Source organism: Sitophilus oryzae, unplaced genomic scaffold (assembly GCF_002938485.1).
Source record: "Sitophilus oryzae breed Bouriz unplaced genomic scaffold, Soryzae_2.0 scaffold_907_pilon_pilon, whole genome shotgun sequence".
Lineage (NCBI taxonomy): Eukaryota > Metazoa > Arthropoda > Insecta > Coleoptera > Curculionidae > Sitophilus > Sitophilus oryzae.
In genome coordinates this window covers 2,068,648-2,088,106 of record NW_022147536.1, presented here as the reverse complement: position 1 = coordinate 2,088,106, position 19,459 = coordinate 2,068,648, and the positions used below count along the sequence as shown (strand labels likewise).

Sequence of the window (19,459 nt, the reverse complement as noted above, 5' to 3'; positions counted from 1 at the left end):
ACATTATTTACTAATTTACGTTTAATTAAAAATCACTAAAAAAAATTAAATAATATCAATATTAAAACAAGACGAAAAATAGTTATTTCCAACTGTAATAGAAAAACAATATGCTACCTAATTTTGTCTCTTTGGAGTTATTTTTTATTACCCATTTATTATTGCTAAAAAAACTTTATATTAAAGCCTTGTATAGAGTAAGAAAAAAAGTAAAAATGAATGTAAAAATTGCAAATTAAAAATGAGTACTTAATGCAACATTCTGTAAATGTAGGGAACCTAAAGTTACTGCTTTGGAACCACGACGCGAACCGACTTTTGAAGTTCTCCAAGCCATACTGTATCACCTGTAAGAGAAAAAAAATAATATTAGAATATTTCTAGCAAATACATATGCTAGAAGAAACAAAAAAACAAGCTATAGACAACAAAAAAAACCAATGTAAAAATATAAAAACTCACCATTACATCTTGCTTAAGTTCATTTTCAGTCCCATCATAATAATTAATAATTATACGGCGAAAAAAACAGTGGCGTCTCACTGCTATGGGGCACATCAAATATCCCCAACTCCATGGACTTCGGTCGATCCTGTAGAGTTGACAATAAACACGTTTTCCAGGTATGCGACGGTGCCTGGAACAATCCGAATTTTTTTGGGACTGATCATATGCAGCATGTAGATAGAATTTCTGACTTCTTCAATCTTGTTTTTTAAAATCGCGCTGCGAACCCGGATTGTCCTAAAAAAATGAAAATAAATTAGTTATATAAGTAACTATACAAGTTAAATTAGAATTTAAACTTATATCTACTATAAGTTTTAAAAAAGTTGATCTAATTATTATACAAGTTATTCTACTTTAAATTGAAGCTCATGTATGTTGTAACAAAAAAACTAAAATATACAACACTTATATAAAAAGTATTTTGATTGCTACATGGTGCGATAAAAAAGTTATTTGGTAGGGAGTACAGTAAAAGTTTACAATTTAATCTAATATAAAAAAATTAGACTTACTTTTAACAGGTTTAAGTAAGGCCTGGTTATGCTCGCCTCCTCCCGACATTTTCTGCCTTCAAAATTCGACGCGGGGCAGACCAAGAGAAAAAACAAAAAATGTTTCCACGACCCGCCTGTGAGTGTGTGCTGGTTGCCTTCCTTATGCAGATTCGACCCATTGGTCGACGATTAAGCCTCACCAGTCAGTTCCCATCCCAATTAAGCCGCCTCGTCTGGGGTCACCCTCGTCACCCGTCGGACGGAATCCACCGGGACCCCTACAGGCGGACCCCCTCATCATCTTCAATGTGTCCGATATCCCGCCCCTGCCTCTTCGAGGGTCACGGAATACGTGCACGAAGAAGTCTCGGAGCTTGGGTGCCAGGTCGTATCCGGCCGAAGCCTCTAGCGTTAGAACACCTAGCTCGTAAACCAGAGGGTGGTGACTCCCTTGGGTACCTCTGCATGCTACACAGGTCATCGATGCCCGAACATCAGAGTTAGGGGGTGACCCAAGAAGTCTCCTCTCTTGGGGAAGGCCGCGCCGCGCTCTGGAGTCATCTTAAGCCGGGGATCCACACCGACAAAAACACTGTTAACCAGCCGCATCAGCTAACGAAATTCACTAATGTTGAATTAGGAAATTTTATTAACCAACACAGAGAGCTAGCAATGCTCGTGTGAGTGGGGAAGCAGTGTGTGGTGTTGTAGTATTAATATAACGCGCCTAAAAAAAGAACAAAATATTGGAATACCTATAAAAATATCGAACACCTATAAAAATATTTCGACAATATATAAATAGGTATATTTTAAAGAGATGCTCCATTTATACCTCAACAATATCTTATAAGATTTTTCCTGAGGAAAGATGTTATATGACATAGAAAAAAGGGATATAAATTTGATGAATATGGTCAAAATCCAAAGAATTTTTCCATGATGTAACACATAAAAAAATAAAAATACACAAGGAGTTTTTAGAGTTGTAACATATTATTTAGAGCTAAAAGTTAAACCTACAGTGTTTCAAATAAATAAAAAATATTAAAGTTATATTTTTTTAACAATGAGACATCCTATATATTTTATTACATTTTTAGTTTCTACTAGGAAGACACAAAAAACATTCGATCAAAATTTACCTCAAAATCATACTAACTGTTTTCGAAATATTTAAATTTTTATAGAAATTCAGTAACAATTGATTTATTTCTTCAATGCAAATTTACAACTAATACTGAATTAGCAAAAATCATTTGTCAACATTAATACTATTTTTTAACATGTACCTAATATTACATAACGCGCGCTTTAAAAGAGAAATAGGTAAAATACCAATATCAGAAATCATTACAAAAATGCTAAAAGATAAATATGTAGGATTCTTACATAAAAAAAATACGGAATAAAATTCCTAATGAACCTACCTATTTAAAACTTAATACAAAATACAAAAAACCTACTCATTCAAAATATTATTAAAATGCGCATATTATATTTTTTTAAAATAAAGAAAACTCCAAGTATGCCCTATAAAAAGAAATTTAAATTAAAAATAGCAATTTAGAAAAAATCAAGACATCGAATCCCAACAGGCGGCCATTTTATTTAAACATTCCTTGACGGAAAAAATTAAACAAAAAATCAAAGATACATTACGTATATAATTTACCAAACCAAAAATGTAGTACTATTTTACCCTTATGTAACACGCAGTATAGAAAGTACCGAAAATACATAGTTTTACATACTTATTTATTAATCTAGGTATATTATTTAAACAATATTCTTAAAAATTAGTAACTTAATGGGGAACATTGAGAAGGCAGCCATGATGGATATTGCGAAATCCAAAAATTTTAAACTAAAATATCTCAAAAAATACATAAAATTACGGGTACTCACTTTTTCAGGAGGCTAAGCAGGGCACTAGTAACAGATTACGCATAAATTGTGTACACTAAACGCACTTTTTCGTCAGAAAATTAAAAAAATCGATGCAACCGACGGGAGGACGTGCGGATCCTTCGATTGCAAACGACAAAAGGAGGACCGGCGTTGCCAGATTGAAGTCATTCGTAAGACTTAAGCTGCTCAAAAAATTAATTTATTTATTACTAATAAAATTGTTTATAGGAAAATTCTTGTAAACTAAGCTTAATTTTGTTCTCAAAGTTATTATTTACACAATACGTTCAACTGAAATCGTTTTTTTTTACGTAAGGTAAAATATTTATTGTCATAAATAAGAAACAAATAAGTAATTATAAAGACACAAAAATCATGAAATAAACCTAAAATGAAGCTGTTTAAATACATTTTTAATGCTATAAATACATCGAAACCAACAATAAAGACTATAATGTTAATACGTAATTACAAGAAGAAATAAAAGAAATTTCTACAAAACAACATTACTGGTACTTATTTTATTAAATACCGTATGATCGAGAAAAAACGGCGTCAGCGTTGTATATGAAATGAAGATCCCTGTCATTTTATATGTAGATTTATATGGGAAATGTCATCGATCGTCATTTCCAAGCCAACTGGACGCCGTTTTTTTTTTCGATCATCCGGTATAATTTCACAAAAATCACACAGAAAAAAAAAATTCGACATTTTTTAACAATCCGGCAACATCGAACGAGAATAAAATTCAAAACCTCCACGCGAGCGAAACTGACCAATCACGATCGAGTATTTTTTGCTCTTGGATGCCTCGATTTTAACTTTTTTTAATAAACATTTGTGATAAACATCAGCTATCATTGGCTATCATGCTCATAAAATATAAAATAATTAAGTAGAAATCATGTTATCAAAGAAAGAAGCAGGTTACGAATTTTATATAAGTAATAAAAGAGTAATATTAAAAATTAGTTATAAACAATATTATATAGATCGTACATTTTAATTTAACCATCAGATTTGTTAGTAAACTGAAAATTAACTTAAAAAATTGATTAACATAAAAAAAGAATATTTTTTAAGGTGAGAATCTAATTTAGTATAAAATTTAATTCATAGATGTCTCTCATTCAAAACTTTTTGGGAACTAAAAATTACAGATTACTTTAAGTTTCTAAGAAAATTATTAGAAGTTTAGTTATTTACCGATAGATATCACCAGCAACGTTTTTATTTTATAGAAACCTATAAATAAATAGTTTAAATGTTTAATATATGATGGCGCCACAAACGCATAGAAAAGAAACCTGTACCTACTTACTTTTAAAACTTTCTACATGGTAGCGCTATATTCGTTTCAGGAATAGTTCCAAAAATTCCCACTAAAGAAGTATGGCGCTGTAATCAATTAAAAAGCGCCTATGAAAGCGCCAAAGGAAAAATTTGAACAGACCGGAGGCTTTTATAAGTAAATGTAAGATTTTCTTGTTATTTTTTCACTGTATATCAAGAAATATCAAACTTACCTATTGTAGAAGCTGATTAACACTTCTTGTTATAGATATATCGTTAGTAAGTTGAGCCTAAAGAATAAATAAATCAGTATAAGTAAAATAAATCGGAAAACAGTAAATATATTATCAGAATATTACCTCACTTCTCACTTCTTATAACATACATTGTTGTAAATTATAAAATATAAACTTCTCAACAACAAACAGTTAACCATAAACAGTCTGCATTACACAAAACACAAATTTATTATTTTTTGAAGAGTGATGATAATTTTTAGATTGATTTGAAGTTTTTCCTTCTTAAAGCTGTAACATTGCAAATAAATAAAGCTTATATCACATTTTTAGAACGGGAATTTTAAGTATAACAAATGTACTAAGCAAAAAAATTAGTAAGATCCCAGAGGGATCAGACAACTTATTAGGGATCAGACAACTTATTTTCACAAGGATGAAACATTTCAAAAAAGATTGTGAAAATAAGTTATGTCTGATCACTCTAGGATCTTGGACTATTACAGCATAAGCTTAATTTTCATGCATCCGTTATACGATGGTACGTTGGTCCGACGGTGCTCTGATTGGTCATAGCGTTTTCATGCCATTTTCATCCGTAAATATTTTACTTCAGCCCGTCAACGGACCCGTTCATACGATAACGGACGTTTTGACACTTTTTTGACAAATTTAATCTAATCTTAATAAAAATATAAGTAAAATAGCAAAATCGTTATGGAAATGAAAATATAAAATAACACCAACGTATATCCGATAAACGGAGGCAATGAAAATGCAATAAATTTAAAAACTGCGTTATTTTCTAACCAATCAAAGTCTTTAAATTCTACCAATAAAATTAATATCGTATCAACGTATCGTCGGACAACGGATGCATGAAAATCAATCTTTATTCAATGTTATGACATGCCTACGAGGAAGGAAAGAAAATACAGTTGTTTAGATTTTTATGGCAAAAACCATAATGGATAATTTAGTTTTTATTCAATCTTAACATAGTAGGAAGACCAAATAAACTAAAAAACAACTAACATTCTTATAAATAATTTATTGTATATTCACAATGACATAAAGTAATCTTGAAATAAATTCATAAAATAAATGTTCAACAGTAAAAATCATTTCTAAAGTCTGACTATTTTAAAATACACCCGACATATCGTCAGAGACGAAACAAAAATTTCATCTACAGCTCTCTAAAGTTTGGGGAATAATTCAATATTAGATTAAATTAATAAACTTAACAAAAAATAAGTTATTCAGTACATGGTTATTTCTTAAGACTTTTTTAGTCAAGAAAATTAATAGTTTTGTTAATTTGAAGGTTTATTTGGCAAACATTTTTTTAGAATCCCACATATTTAATAATGTATCTTTTTTGATAATAAAGTATTATTGTGAGCTCTATTTATCATTGCCTAGAATATTAAATGCAAGCCATTTTAACCATTCATATATCGATATATTACTTCTTTTTGCCGTCCCTAATCAAGTTTCAGAGTGCATCCACACTATCCTAGAAACGGTGTAACGGCGTAACGACCTTGAATCGATTTCCAGCAATTCTATTGGCTGAAAAATTCATCTGTCAGAAATTTTATCTGTCAAATTCATCTGTCAAAAATTTCAGCCAATAGAATTACTGGAAATCTATTCAAGGTCGTTACGCCGTTACGCCGATACGCCTTTTCTAGGATAGTGTAGATGCACCCTCAGATTTTTTAAAACTAGGAACGTCCAAGATTATCGATATGTTCACACTTGTCTATATATCGATATAAAAGTATTATCATCTGTTCTACTCTCCCACAATTAATTTTGCTTCTGACAAGCAGTGGCGTACCCTACGATATGCCTACGGGGAAGGGAAGAATAAATGATCTCTTCGCAGCGAATCCAAAAAGGTTGTATTGGAAGTCTTTATCTTTAGTTCCCTAACAATTCCACAGTTGAAAAAAAATAGAATCGGGATTCTAGACTACTTCAGATACTATAAAATTATGTAAATAGAAAACAGCTAGTGTGTCGCTGACGATATGCATCTTATAGCCCGTCCAACGAATAAATATTGACAGTGACAGTCAATTCTTCTTCTCCCGTTAGATAGACTATATTTTACTTGTATGGCAAGTCAATCGTCCAAATAGGTGAACCATTTCTGAAGCAAGGAAATGTATAACTTAAGATAAAATGCAGGTCGCCTCAGAAATAGTATAGCCGAGCACCATATAAACACAGAACACCTTAACTTGCAGAAGCGACTAAAAGCATCGTCGGCCTTTTCGAAGTACGTCACTGTATAAAAAGGACTAAGAAAGCTGTCTAATACTATATTTTTATATTCATGTATTAGAGACGGAAGCAACGTCATCAAAGTACCTTGTTGTGTCAGTTTTGTTTGATTTTTCACTTGACAACATGATTTTAATTTTTTTGCGCTTATCTGACTTTATTTAGTGACATTTCTTGTTTATTTGATAAAGGTTTAATTAGCGATGGGAACTATCGAATGGTTACTGAATGAATGATTTCAACTATCAAATGGTTTTATTCGAATAAAATCATTCATTCATTTGTATACTGAAGCATATGCGACAACCTCGCCGTGCGACTAAATGGTTATCGTAGAGCCACGACTATCGAATGCTTTTGATAAATGAAATTTAGTATTCGTTTGATTTTTGTGTGCGTCAGTGCATTATTAGTTCTTCCAAATTTTTATAACTATAACGCCTTGTAAATACTGTGCTATTTTTGCGTTTATTAAAATATTTAAAGTACTAAAATAGTAGTTTTTTTAAAATTGACGATTGTGTGCGTGTGCAGATGGTCAAAATTTTTCCGAAAATTTGTGTGATTTTCCGTAGCCCGATCTTTCAATTATTTAATTTTATATGGTATATGGTCTATTTTTTTAATGGGAAATTTTAAGAAGTAGGAATTTTTAAGAGAGATCAGATGAACTTACAATTAATTTTAAAAATACATATATATTTGTATTTTAGATGTTTTAATAACATGAATTAGTTGAACTTAATAATCATATTTAAGTAATGTGGTTAAGTAAATGGTTATCGAACTCAAATTTTGGGTTGAGAAAATTAAATTGAAAGTTTTACACGTGCCAATTTAAAAAAAAAGTTAATGATGTTTGTATTTTGTTTATGTTAATTCTCTTACATGTAGTTTTTTGCGAAGATATATTTCATTTATTTTTGAAACTAAATGCCAGTAAAGGTAAATATTATTTTTAAATAGTAATATAAAGTAATATATATAATTTTGATTTCTTAATAATTTCTTTCTTGTTAATAAGTATAACAAATTATTACTGTTATTAATTAAACCAGTCTTTGCTTAAAAACATTAAAAATCATTTTCCTACATCCAAAATAACAAGTATTATTGCAGTGTAACAACAGAATATTAATAAAAAAAATGCAAAATATATAGACATACTATCCCTAACTAGTTAAAGCCAAACAATAATATTCTTTGCTAACTAATACTAATACCAATATATGGCAACAGGGCTTCATAATGTATTTTCTGTGTAAATACTAGCACCTAAATAAAAAAAATAATGTGTCCTTATTTTTATCCGACTCCCCAAAAAATCAAAGATGCCGGCTTCTTTCATAGCATTGCCACCGACCGCTGTCGGGTTTCTCGGAAAGAAACCTACGTCGCCGGGCGACAACTAAAATCCAGTTAATATTTTATTATAATCGATCCTGACGAATAAATGAATTTTATAAATGAATGAATGGTTTTTGCTGCCGAATTACTAGAATACAATATTTCAAGGCAGATGACGCATCTATTCGATAATTTTTATTCGAATAGTTTTCAACGAATGTTTTCTTACTAGCTATCGAATTATTCGAATGATTTGCAACTATCGAATGTTTCGATAGTATTCATTCGATAGTTCCCACTACTAGGTTTAATGCAAAGTGTATAAATCTGGAAAAACATTGTTTCAAAACGAACTTTGTATTGAAACATTGTTCCAATAACATAAAAGCACAATTCGCTTATTGAAAACTTACAAAAATTAAAATTTATCAAGAGCTGTCAAAAATATAATAACAAAGAAACAAAAAAATCTTCCGTTTCTAATAAATTGTGATCGACAAAAAAACGGCGTTCTATATGTAAAATGGCGTGAAAAGGATGCCCCTCTTTTTCGGTCACACGGTATATGAAATTAAAAATATTATTTGATTCCATATGCATATAAAAGAATATGTTACTGACTTCCCATACAGGGTGTCCCAAAAATAAGTGCAAGCATTTTAACTGGTAGTGTAGTTCAACCACAGAAACACGCCTATGAGGTTTTTTTCGCGAAAGAAAATTTTGAAAATTCGAAATTTTTTGGAAATTTTTTTAGTTTTTGGTTAAAAAACATAATTTCTTTGTAATATGGTAACATAGGTATTAGATTAAATTTACAAGAAAGAAAATCCAGAAAAGATCCAGTGGTTCTCAAAATTTTAGCAAAAAATCATTTTTTTTGGAAATTTTTAAAGTAAAATAACTCCCTTATTTTGGACTTATTTGAAAAACGATAAAGAGAAAATACGTTTCTTTTATCGAGATCTACAACCCCTTAAAATACTTGCACTTATTTCTGGGACACCCTGTATATGCAATCAATGCATTTTTGTTCCAGTACGAGGGAGTACGAGCCCTAACAACTAAATGTTCGGACAAACAAAAATTTATTAAAAACCTTTATTTTTATTAACTAAATTATTTACATTTAAGAAATTCATTAAAAATATATTAAAATCTAACATTTCTAATGAGTATTTAAATAGTTTAGTTTCTATAAACATTAAAATAAACTGTAGGCCAATAAATAAACAAAAATATTGCACAATATCGTGGCAACTAAATGATCATGGACATTTTAAAAAACAACTGTTCTAATATGGCGTTACATCGGCATGAACTTTTGCAACCACTGCATGTCTGTTTGGCATTGTTTTTATTAATGATTGACATACGCCAGAGTAAAAATTTTGCCATAATTCACTTAATACCATCGTCAAATGGGCAACGGTTTCTTGAGGATCGTGGTACAATTTTTGTTTTGTTTTATGCCACATGTCTCGTTAACATTAAGGTCCGGACTATGCGAAGGCCATGAGGGGACCTTGATGTTCATGTCCCTAAACCCTTTTTTAGTAGTTTTATCCTGTTGAAATATAAAATTCATATCCTGGTAAAGGTCTCTCGCACTTGGCACAAAACTGTTTTTTAAAATTTCTTGATATTTTGACACATTAGTTGTGCCTTTCTACCACCTCATACCTTCCTAGACCCATTGTGGACATAAACTCTAAAAGCATAATGTCTTTAGGAAATTCCACTGTCCATCTTTCATAAAGATCATGCCTGCGTGCAGATGTAATCCTTGAACTTGCAATTTGCGATTGGCTATGAAATTAGCCATTATCAGCGTGGGATTGGAACTTCTGATGTCACAAACTACAAAAATGACATTAAGGTAAAATATTTAATTATTTCCCAATCCGACGCTAATAATTCCAATCGCAAATGGCAAGTGCACGGATTACATGTGCACATGAGCCACCTTAATATCGATATAATTAACACCGCTAGAGTATATATTTGATAAAGATTGCCTCAAAAGGACAGTGAAATTTCCTAAAGGCATTATGATTTGAAGGAGTATGTCCAAAATAGACCCAGAAAAGTATGAGGTGGTAGAAGGCATAATTGATGCGTCAAAAAATCAAAAAGATCAAAAAAATCTTGTGTCAAGTGGGAAGGGCAAAGGTCCTTGTAACCAATTGTTCTGGTAAAGACCAGGACAATAATTTTATATTTCAACAGGATGGCGGGGCATGCCATAGAGCTAAAACTACTAAAAAATAGTTTAGGGACATGAACATCAAGGTCCCCTCATGGCCTTCGCACAGTCCGGACCCTTATGTTATCGAGACATGGGGCATAAAACAAAACAAAAATTGTGCCACGATCCCCAAGAAACCGTTACCCATTTGACGATGATATTAAGTGAATTATGGCAAAATTTTCTACTCTGGCGTATGCCAATCATTAATAAAAACAATGCCAAACAGGCTTGCAGTGGTTGCGATTCATGCCGATGTAACGCCATATTAGAACAGTTATTTTTTAAAGTGTCCGAACATTTAGTTGTCACGATATTGTGCAATCTTTTTGTTTATTTATTGGTCTACAGTTTATTTTAATGTTTATAGAAACTAAACTATTTAAATACTCATTAGAAATGTTAGATTTTAATATATTTTTAATGTAAATAATTCAGTTAAAGAAAATAAAAAGTTTTAATAAATTTTTGTTTGTCCGAACATTTAGTTGTTAGGACTCTTACTCCATCAGAGATTAACTAACAGGCAGTTCTAAAAAGTTTTCTACAATATACAGGAAAATTTAAAAAAAATCACGATTTTCAACAAATTTTTGCGAAAAAAACTCACAAACGTGTTCTAGGGATTGAAATATACTACGCCTAAAAACATTATTTAAGACTCGCTCTGTATCTGTCCTTCAATATAGTTTATGCGGTACACGTAGTTTATTCTTTTATATGTATATGACTTGATTCCTTATATTTTTTTATTATATTATTTTAAAATTAAGCTTTTCGTAGAAGATCGCCTAATTTTCAATGCGCATAAAAAATAGATCGCTTCTTCGTAGTTAAGTTATTCAGTATCATAAAAATAAATATATTAAAAAACTCTTCAAAAATATCCGATTTCCAACGAGTTTTTCGATTATGTTCCTACATATTTTATATCAGCAACCCTGGCAGGGACTTTGGAACCCTTTGGGATTTTTCTGTTGCCAGTTCCACGTGTCTTGGCACATGGACAGTATGTCCTTCTTCGCCGTCCAATTCAGTTCTCTCTTAGCCACGGAAGCGTCGGCGTAACATTCGGCAATGTCGCCCTCTCTGCGACCCACAATCTCGTATTTTACCTGCTTGCCCGACGCTTTTTCGAAGGCTTTCACCACGTCCAACACTGAATATCCGCAACCTATAAAAAAAATCAAAATAATCAAAAACTGTAATTTAATTGATTCAGTGACATCAAAAAATCACGTAACGTAACTGTTCTGTGAGATATTCTTTTGCTTAATATCGTTAAATGATTAATTTATTACATTAAAATAGACCCATTTTCTGATTCAGATCCTAGAATTTCCGAAATAACTCAAATAGCTAGCCAGATTTTAACTGTCAATTTTGTTTAGATATGAGTTGTGAAGTTATTTACTTATTAGCCTTTTTTTAATTTTGCAGTGTTCACGTATTTTTAAAATAAAATAGTCAAATGAGTCGTAGACTTTTTTTGGGCCCTTATGTATTTCTATTTTTGTATTAGAAGAGCAAAAAAGAATATTTTTATAGAGCTTTTTATTTTTTTTCTTATTTCTATTTTTGAGATACAGACCAACCATTAGTTATTTAAATAGAACATTGTGTATATGTCGCAGGCAATGACTAAAGAATCTAAGGACAAATAACTCCCGAGAGCAAATTGTGCCGATGTCACCAAACAGTGCCGTGGCACATATTTTTCTTAACCTAGCTGTTTGAAGCAATATTTATATTTTTTGATAAATTGTTTTGACTACGCCTGTGGTGTATCATACTAATTAATTACAAAAAAAACGTATTAAAATGTTAACAAAAGGTACAAAACTAGTATCGACGTATAGCACATATCAAGTACATATAGATGTTAATTGAAATTGAAGAATAATTATCGAATTCAATAAGAAAACGCTAAAAAGTTGGAGTGGACTGTTTATTTACCTATGAAACGTAACTCCTGGCTCTTTCTTATCGCTGCTGCTTTTACACTTGAAAGCTGAACAACTAACCAGCATTGTAATAAAGTTTATACAAAGTTTACTACACACAAACTATTAAAAATCGCTAAAATTGTCGCTGGTGACCAAATGATGACTCATTGTTTGCCATCAAAAGAATGGCCTTTAAGGTCACAAATTCTGCTGCAGCCCGTATATGGGCGTTACATGTCCTTATATTCTTTAGTGAATGGTAGCAGGGGTATCGAATAACTCGGCATTTTGCAAATAGACTAGGCATATTATAAACAGCCGGCGTTTTTAACCAAAGAAGGATATTTTACAAAACGCCTATCTGTTTTAAGTCGCCTTGCAAAATGCCTAATGAAGACTAGTCATATTGCACAAAACATTTTACGCGGGATTGGTATAACTAACCTAAATTTGTCCAACGACATTTCTTGAACTTCTCTTTCAAAATTTGGATATAATGCCACAAAAAGTGATAATTCTGTTAAATAGAGTATGGTTAAGGATGATTATTATAAAGATCTAAATTAATTTTATTCGAAAAGAAAGCAGAGTTCCACAAAGAAACAGCCCTGTACACAGAATCGAAATAAAGAGTATAATAATTAAATGAGATATTAATATTAAGGTTTCAATATATTTCGTATTTAAAACTATGTTATTTATAATTAAAATTTATGAAATAGGATTCAAGTTGTTTTTGTCTAAACATAATAAAATTTTGACAAATAATTATTGTTTGTGTATAGAAAAATATGGTGTATTTTTATTAAAGCCTAAATTATTCAATATGGTTCATAGCTGACTAAACTTTGATCATTTTTAGGGTTCCGTGCCCAAAGGGTAAAAACGGGAACCCTATTACTAAGACTTCGCTGTCCGTCCGTCTGTCACAAATGTCTATCTTATGAACCGTTATAGCTAGACAGTTGAAATTTTTATAGATAATGTATCTAATGTTGCCGCTATAAGAACAAATACTAAAAACAGAATTAAATAAATGTTTATAAATAAAAAGTACTTTCACTAAACATTATCTTTTAAGTAAGAATCTTACATAGAATCTTTCAAGTCCTCGGTTGGCCGCGTGGTTAAAGCGTTAGAGCTTTACGCTGCTATGACGTTGAAGGCTGGTTCGAATCCTAGTCAAGGCGACTTTTTTTTAATCGTTTTTTTTAATTTTTACATATTTATTTTTACTTTTTACATATTTATTATTGATGAATACAATTTTTAGTAATGTGTTTCTTCATTTTTTTTTAATTACTTATACGCGCATTCAAAATTTCAGCTAAATCGAAAAAAAGTTTATAATAATATAGTGTCTAATGTTGTATAGATAATGAATGGTACGGAACCCTACGTGCGCGAGTCCGACTCGCACTTGACCAATTTTTTAATCTAAAATGCAGGGGGTTGACAGTGAAATAGGAAAATTGGAAACAGTCATTAGTGGCATTCCTGTCATTCTCCTCACGACAAGTATGGCCGCCTAGACAAGGACAGCATTGTTTTTGTCTAACTATTGTCTAACTTCACAGTTTAGAATTGACAGATTCCAGTTTCAGAGACAACTTCAGATTTGTTCTAGAACAAATTAGAAAATATTCGACGCCATTTTAATTCATTCCGTTTAGTTTCGTTTTGAAAGTTCAATTTAATATTTCCGCTGAAATTTATAAATATAAAGGTAATAAAGTATATAAAATATATAATACATGAAGAATTCTGGAGAAAATGACGTTTCTGCAGTAGTAGGTATGTCCCATGTATATGAAAAATAGGTAGTAAATAAACACTGTTTTTACATTTTTTAGATGCAAGAAAATGGTGTTATAATCTCTTTGATCGGCGATTTTTTTGAAAATGGAAACAATTTACAGCAAGGTAAGATCATTTTTAACTATAGCCAGAGTACGTAGATCACCGAGTAGCGACAGACACCGTCGGCTCTTTTGATGTGGTGGGACCAAATTTTCTTTCTCTCTCTCTTATCACGTGCTTGACAGATAAACAACGTATTTAACTGCTCAACTTATGAAGTGGTCCTATAAACGTGGTATACACTGCTCACCATTTGAAGTGGAATTAAATATTTATAATATTTAGAGATAAATGATATAATAGGAATCTCATTGAAAAAGATTGAAAAGAAACCTTGTGGTTGCTATTTAAAATGCAAAAAAAGTTTTTTGTGCTTTTACCTAATATCGATTTTTATCTTTTTTTGTCAGTTTATTTTTTACCTATTTTATTTTATTATTAAATTCAATATTTTTGAATATATTTAAAAGCGAATTTGAAATTTGATCACCATCATTTTTTTTTCAAATTCGCTATCAAAAATCAAATCTAAATTATAAACAAAATTTACGAATCTTTCTGGCGGTGAAGACAATCCACCAAAAATGCCCTTTAGAGGATCGAATGCCTTAAAATGTGTTAATAATGTGTGTACATCTAGCGATTGACACTCTCTGCTAAATGTTTCGCATATTTCGCATGAGTGAACCTGTAGACATCTTTTCATTAAATACCCACAAACATAATAAAAGGCATTTTGTCTCGGGATATTTTCAGTTCTGTAACTGTGGTCCGTTACAGATACAGCCAAAACTTCCAAGTTTGTTTCTGCTTCTGCCGTTGTCTCCAATTCCTTGAAATCGGATTTAAGATTCACTAGTAAGTGGTCGAGGTCACAAACATTTGTTATTGGCATGTACTTGCCATGTCGTGTGAGCGGTTTACTTCTGCAATTATTTGTCACTCGTTGTGCCACGTGAGCGGTAAGCTTATTACAAAAAAAATGTTGTTTACAAAGATAGTATACTTGCCAAGTACACGAGTGTGAATCCGCCTTAAGGTTAATAACAATAACTACCGCTGTTCTGTGACTACCGTATGATCGAAAAAAACAGCGTCCAGTTGGCTGGGAAATGACAATTCCCGTATAAATTTACCTATAAAATGACAGCGATGTTCATTTCATAGCCATCGCTGACGCTGTTTTTTTTTTCGATCAAACCGTATTTTTAGTGAGTAATTAAATGTACTTACCGTTCATACTCTGACGGTAAAGTAAGTAAAGGGATTTACCATCACCAAATTTTGTTGAACAAGGCCGATATATACAAGAAATACTTGACATTATAATATAGTTTTTAAATAATTATTACCAAACCACGAAATACTAAGATGAACACTTTTAAAAACACAAACGCACAAGGATCACACGGGACACGTCGACTGACTAACTCACAAGGAGGTCCGACTAAAATGAAGCGTGTACTTGACACTGGAACAGAGTACCTAGATCCGTTGCCTGAGGCATACTTGAAATAAAGTATATAGAGATATTTGATAAATGGCAACAGTGGCAACGTCGCTTCTTCATATGACAGATAAACAACTTATTTCGCGCAGCCGCAAAGAAAATTGAAAACGGGACTGTCGCTACTCGGTGGTTTAAGTACTCTGCTATAGCCAACATAAGTTATCTCCAGTATGTGCGATTTATTGTCAATAATGCAATAAATCTGACTGATACAATCTGATTGTTATCCGACTAAAAGTCTCTTTTTGCTTCTTTTTGATTTATAAACCAGATCTCTTTGGGAATAATGGACGCTTTTTTTAAACAGTATATTTATATTTTATACCTATTGATATTTTTACATTGTTAATTTTAGTATAAAAAAATTTGTTTTCTGTTTTCAGATTTTTGTATAAGGCTCCCGTTTTCATGTTCCTGTGTCCGTTTTCTGTTCTTGAAGTCTGCGAATACGTGTGTTTATTTACAAATTACTGTAAGTCATATAAAAGTGCATATAATTAACTAATTGGTATTGAAACAATACAATCCTCTATATTTTTATATTTATTTAGTCACGTTGTTTCCATATTTCAAATAAATATATGTGAATAAATTATTTTTTGGTTTTATTTATGAAAAGAACAAATACAAAATACATTTGAACTGAAAGAGGGCCCGCCATTGAATAACCGGAAACGGAAATGAAAATTAAGCCATCATGTCGGCTGTCCAAAATAAAAACCAAGTAACTGTAAATTTCTTTGTATCGAGAAAAAACAGTTTTTGTGATTTTTACCAAGCCGCTTAAAACAAATGAGTTTATGGGGAAAAAGTTTTAATTGCTTAGTAGGTACGATAGAAGCGGATATGTCCATACATTTTTGCACATCTTTCTCCAAAATTGGAAGATAGGCATGAAAAAAATTGTTTTTATTTTTAATTAAGAACAGTACTTGATGGACCAAGGTTTTCGATCTTTTGCTTAAATAAGTTGAAGTCGACATCCTTCCCCAATGAAATCTCTTTGAATACTAACTTCCGTAAAAAAAACATCGTTTAGTAGTGATTTTTAATGTTAGTTTGGAAGGGGTAACAACTTAAAAACAAACTAAGACTTACTTTGTTTTTAAATTGTTACCCCACGATACTTACGATATGCACATTCCAAGATAAAAACGATGTAACTGCAATTCAGTTACTTCCTTTTTAATATTGCAAAATACGTTTACTTTGTTTTTAATTGGAAAACGCATAGTAACGACTGCAGTTACTTTGTTTGGCTAGTATCATAACTTCGTTATTTATTATCCGATTGAAGAAATTTTAATACCAAAATGTCCGTAAGAACGCAGTAAGTGCCATTAAAGTAAAAACTATTTTTTTTAAAAAATGTCAGTTACTTTGTTTTTATTTTGGACAGCCGATGTCCTTATCATGTCAACCTGTCAATTGGAAAATTAGTTCTCCAGACGACAACGAAGGCTTTCGGTGGCGTATCGTGTTTCCACGATTTAACACAGAGTTGACACTTCTTTCTAGTTAATTATTTTATGCTAAAATGACTGAAAACAGGCAGTCTTTTTGGCAGACGTGTACAGAATATCATCATTGTTTAATATGCCTAATTCTGATTAGTCTTTTTGCAAAGTGACTGGAAATAGTACTAAAATAATACGTTTTGTAAAATTTCCTTCTTTTGTGTAAAAAGCCGGCGTTTCATAATATGCCTAGTCTTTTTGCAAAAAGCCGGCTTATTCTATGCGCCTGCGACATATACCTATAAAGGGTTTATTTAAAATTTGAAAAATTTACCTGTGCCCAAATTGTACGCTTTCCATGAGGTGAACGTCGGCTGTAACATTTTTTCCAGAGCCTTCAGATGTCCAATGGCCAAGTCGGTGATATGTATGTAATCTCTAACGCCAGTGCCGTCGGGAGTGGGGTAATCGTTGCCGAAAACTTGCAGTTTATCTCTGCGGCCCACTGCAACCTGAAAACAAGCGATGAAACAAATATGTTTTATTTTTAAAGAAAAAAATGCAAACTGGATGCGTAAATTTCAATCTAGGCTGGTAAAACCATTAATTTTTAATAAAGGAGCCTTCGAAAAATAAAAAAAAGATCCTTGGCAACAGTATATTTTTTGACATTAATTACAGATTCTCGGGAATCAAAAAATAACCTAACATCAGAAGAATCTAGTTCTGCACTAGAGTTTGCGAATAAAACGTATTCGAATACCGGATTTCTGTCTCTTCGCGATTTCAAAATAAATTTCAGCCGTTTAGAAGGCTAATGGGTTCACACGAAATTACTTCAAAAATCCGTCCAACATTTTAATAGAATGAATATACAGGGTGGCAGGACTGTATTCCGGAAACTTCGGCAGCATATTCTCCAGATAAAAATATGAAAAAAGTTCGTATATATGTATGTCCAAAAATGCTTAGTTTCGCGGATACAGGGTGTAGAAGTTTCATTTTTATTTCGATTTTTTCCAAATAATTTGTGATGTAATATCAATATTTGGATGAAAATTGGTGTCTGGGAGTTTTTTGATATGAGGAATTTGATTTTGATATCAATATGACTTCTGCTTGTAGAGGGCGCGACCTACATATTTTTTAACTGGTTTGAAGAGTAATAACTTCTTGTCCGTACCTGTATGAAACTACTGAGTAAAAAATATACATTTATGGAGTTTTTTACGTATAAAAGGTCTCTTGGTAAAAATCGATACGAGTAATGGTTCTCGAGATATTTTGAATCGAAATTATCAATACCTGTCATCATTGACATAAATTAAACATGTTGACTAAATAGTTATTAGACTGACATTATAAATTTGAAATATTTTTGTGCCAAAAGTTCAACAGAAACTGTTTTGTCATCATTTTTTCGCAGAAAAAATTTATGAATGATTAAAAAAAAAAATAAAAATTTTCCAAATTTATTATTTCAGTCAAATAATTATCTATTCAACGTGTTTATTTTCTGTCAATTATGACATGTATTGCCTATTTCCATTCTAAATATTTTGAGAACGGTTGCTCGTAGCTACCTACGGTTACTCGCAACTTTTTACTAAGAAACATTTTTTACGTAAAAAGTCATGGAAATGTATATGTTTCACTCAGTAGTTTTATACAGGTACGGACGGAAAGTTATTATTCTTCAAAACTGTTAGAACTTATGTAGGTGGCACCCTCTACAAGTAGGAGTCATACTGACTTCAAAATCCAAATTTCTCATATCAAAAAACTCCCAGACACCAAATTTCATCCAAATTACGTTACTTCATAAATTATTTGGAAAAAATATAAAAATGAAACTTCAACACCCAGTATCTCCGAAACTAAGCATTTTGGGACAAACATTTATTCGAACTTTTTTTATCTGCAGAATATGCTGCCGAAGTTTCCGGAAACAGTTCGGACCACCCTGTATATTAAGTACACATTTATTTTTCGATTTATTATAAGTTTTCAAACATGTTGATTTTTCTATTTAAATCCACGATTAAAATAAAAAAATCAGTTGATTTAAATCACGATTTAAACGTTTTAAAAAAATAATCAAAACGTGTATTTTTTTTCATTCTTTCGTCAATTTCAACTAAAGCTATACTCTTTATATGAATTATGTTTAAAACCACGTACATTTAAGAGTAGTCGTCCACAAAATACTTTAACTTTTATTAGTATAATTTTAGTTTATTTTCAAACTAAAAATATCAACATAACGTGCGTCATACTCGTTCAAAAATGTTTTTTCATATCACGAACGATAAAATTGCATAATGCATATTTGTTTCATTTGCTCAAATA

At 31.4% G+C, this 19,459-nt stretch overlaps 1 protein-coding gene and 2 long non-coding RNA genes across 5 annotated transcripts in view; all 3 read right to left on the bottom strand.

Annotated features, from left to right (window-relative positions):
- Positions 1 to 34: 34 nt before the first annotated feature.
- On the bottom strand, positions 35 to 1,260 carry LOC115890701. Its single transcript, XR_004051679.1, has 3 exons — positions 1,023 to 1,260; positions 463 to 744; positions 35 to 347 (listed from the first exon to the last, which is right to left on the bottom strand). It is a non-coding gene; the product is annotated as an uncharacterized LOC115890701 (long non-coding RNA).
- A 133-nt stretch (positions 1,261 to 1,393) lies between these two features.
- LOC115890700 lies at positions 1,394 to 3,063 on the bottom strand. Its single transcript, XR_004051678.1, has 2 exons — positions 2,913 to 3,063; positions 1,394 to 1,731 (listed from the first exon to the last, which is right to left on the bottom strand). It is a non-coding gene; the product is annotated as an uncharacterized LOC115890700 (long non-coding RNA).
- Positions 3,064 to 5,483: 2,420 nt separating this feature from the next.
- LOC115890668 (UDP-glucose 4-epimerase) overlaps positions 5,484 to 19,459 on the bottom strand; it is a 38,596-nt gene continuing 24,620 nt past the window's right edge. For 2 of the 3 annotated variants that reach the window (XM_030910970.1, XM_030910969.1), the window contains exons 7-8: positions 17,445 to 17,622; positions 10,755 to 11,511 (exon numbers count right to left, since the gene is read on the bottom strand). In XM_030910970.1, coding sequence (XP_030766830.1) covers positions 11,270 to 11,511; positions 17,445 to 17,622 — 420 coding nt within the window. In that variant the 3' untranslated portion in view covers positions 10,755 to 11,269. Of the gene's footprint in view, positions 6,609 to 10,754; positions 11,512 to 17,444; positions 17,623 to 19,459 lie in introns of those variants that run through there. The other variant, XM_030910968.1, reaches the window with a different exon arrangement.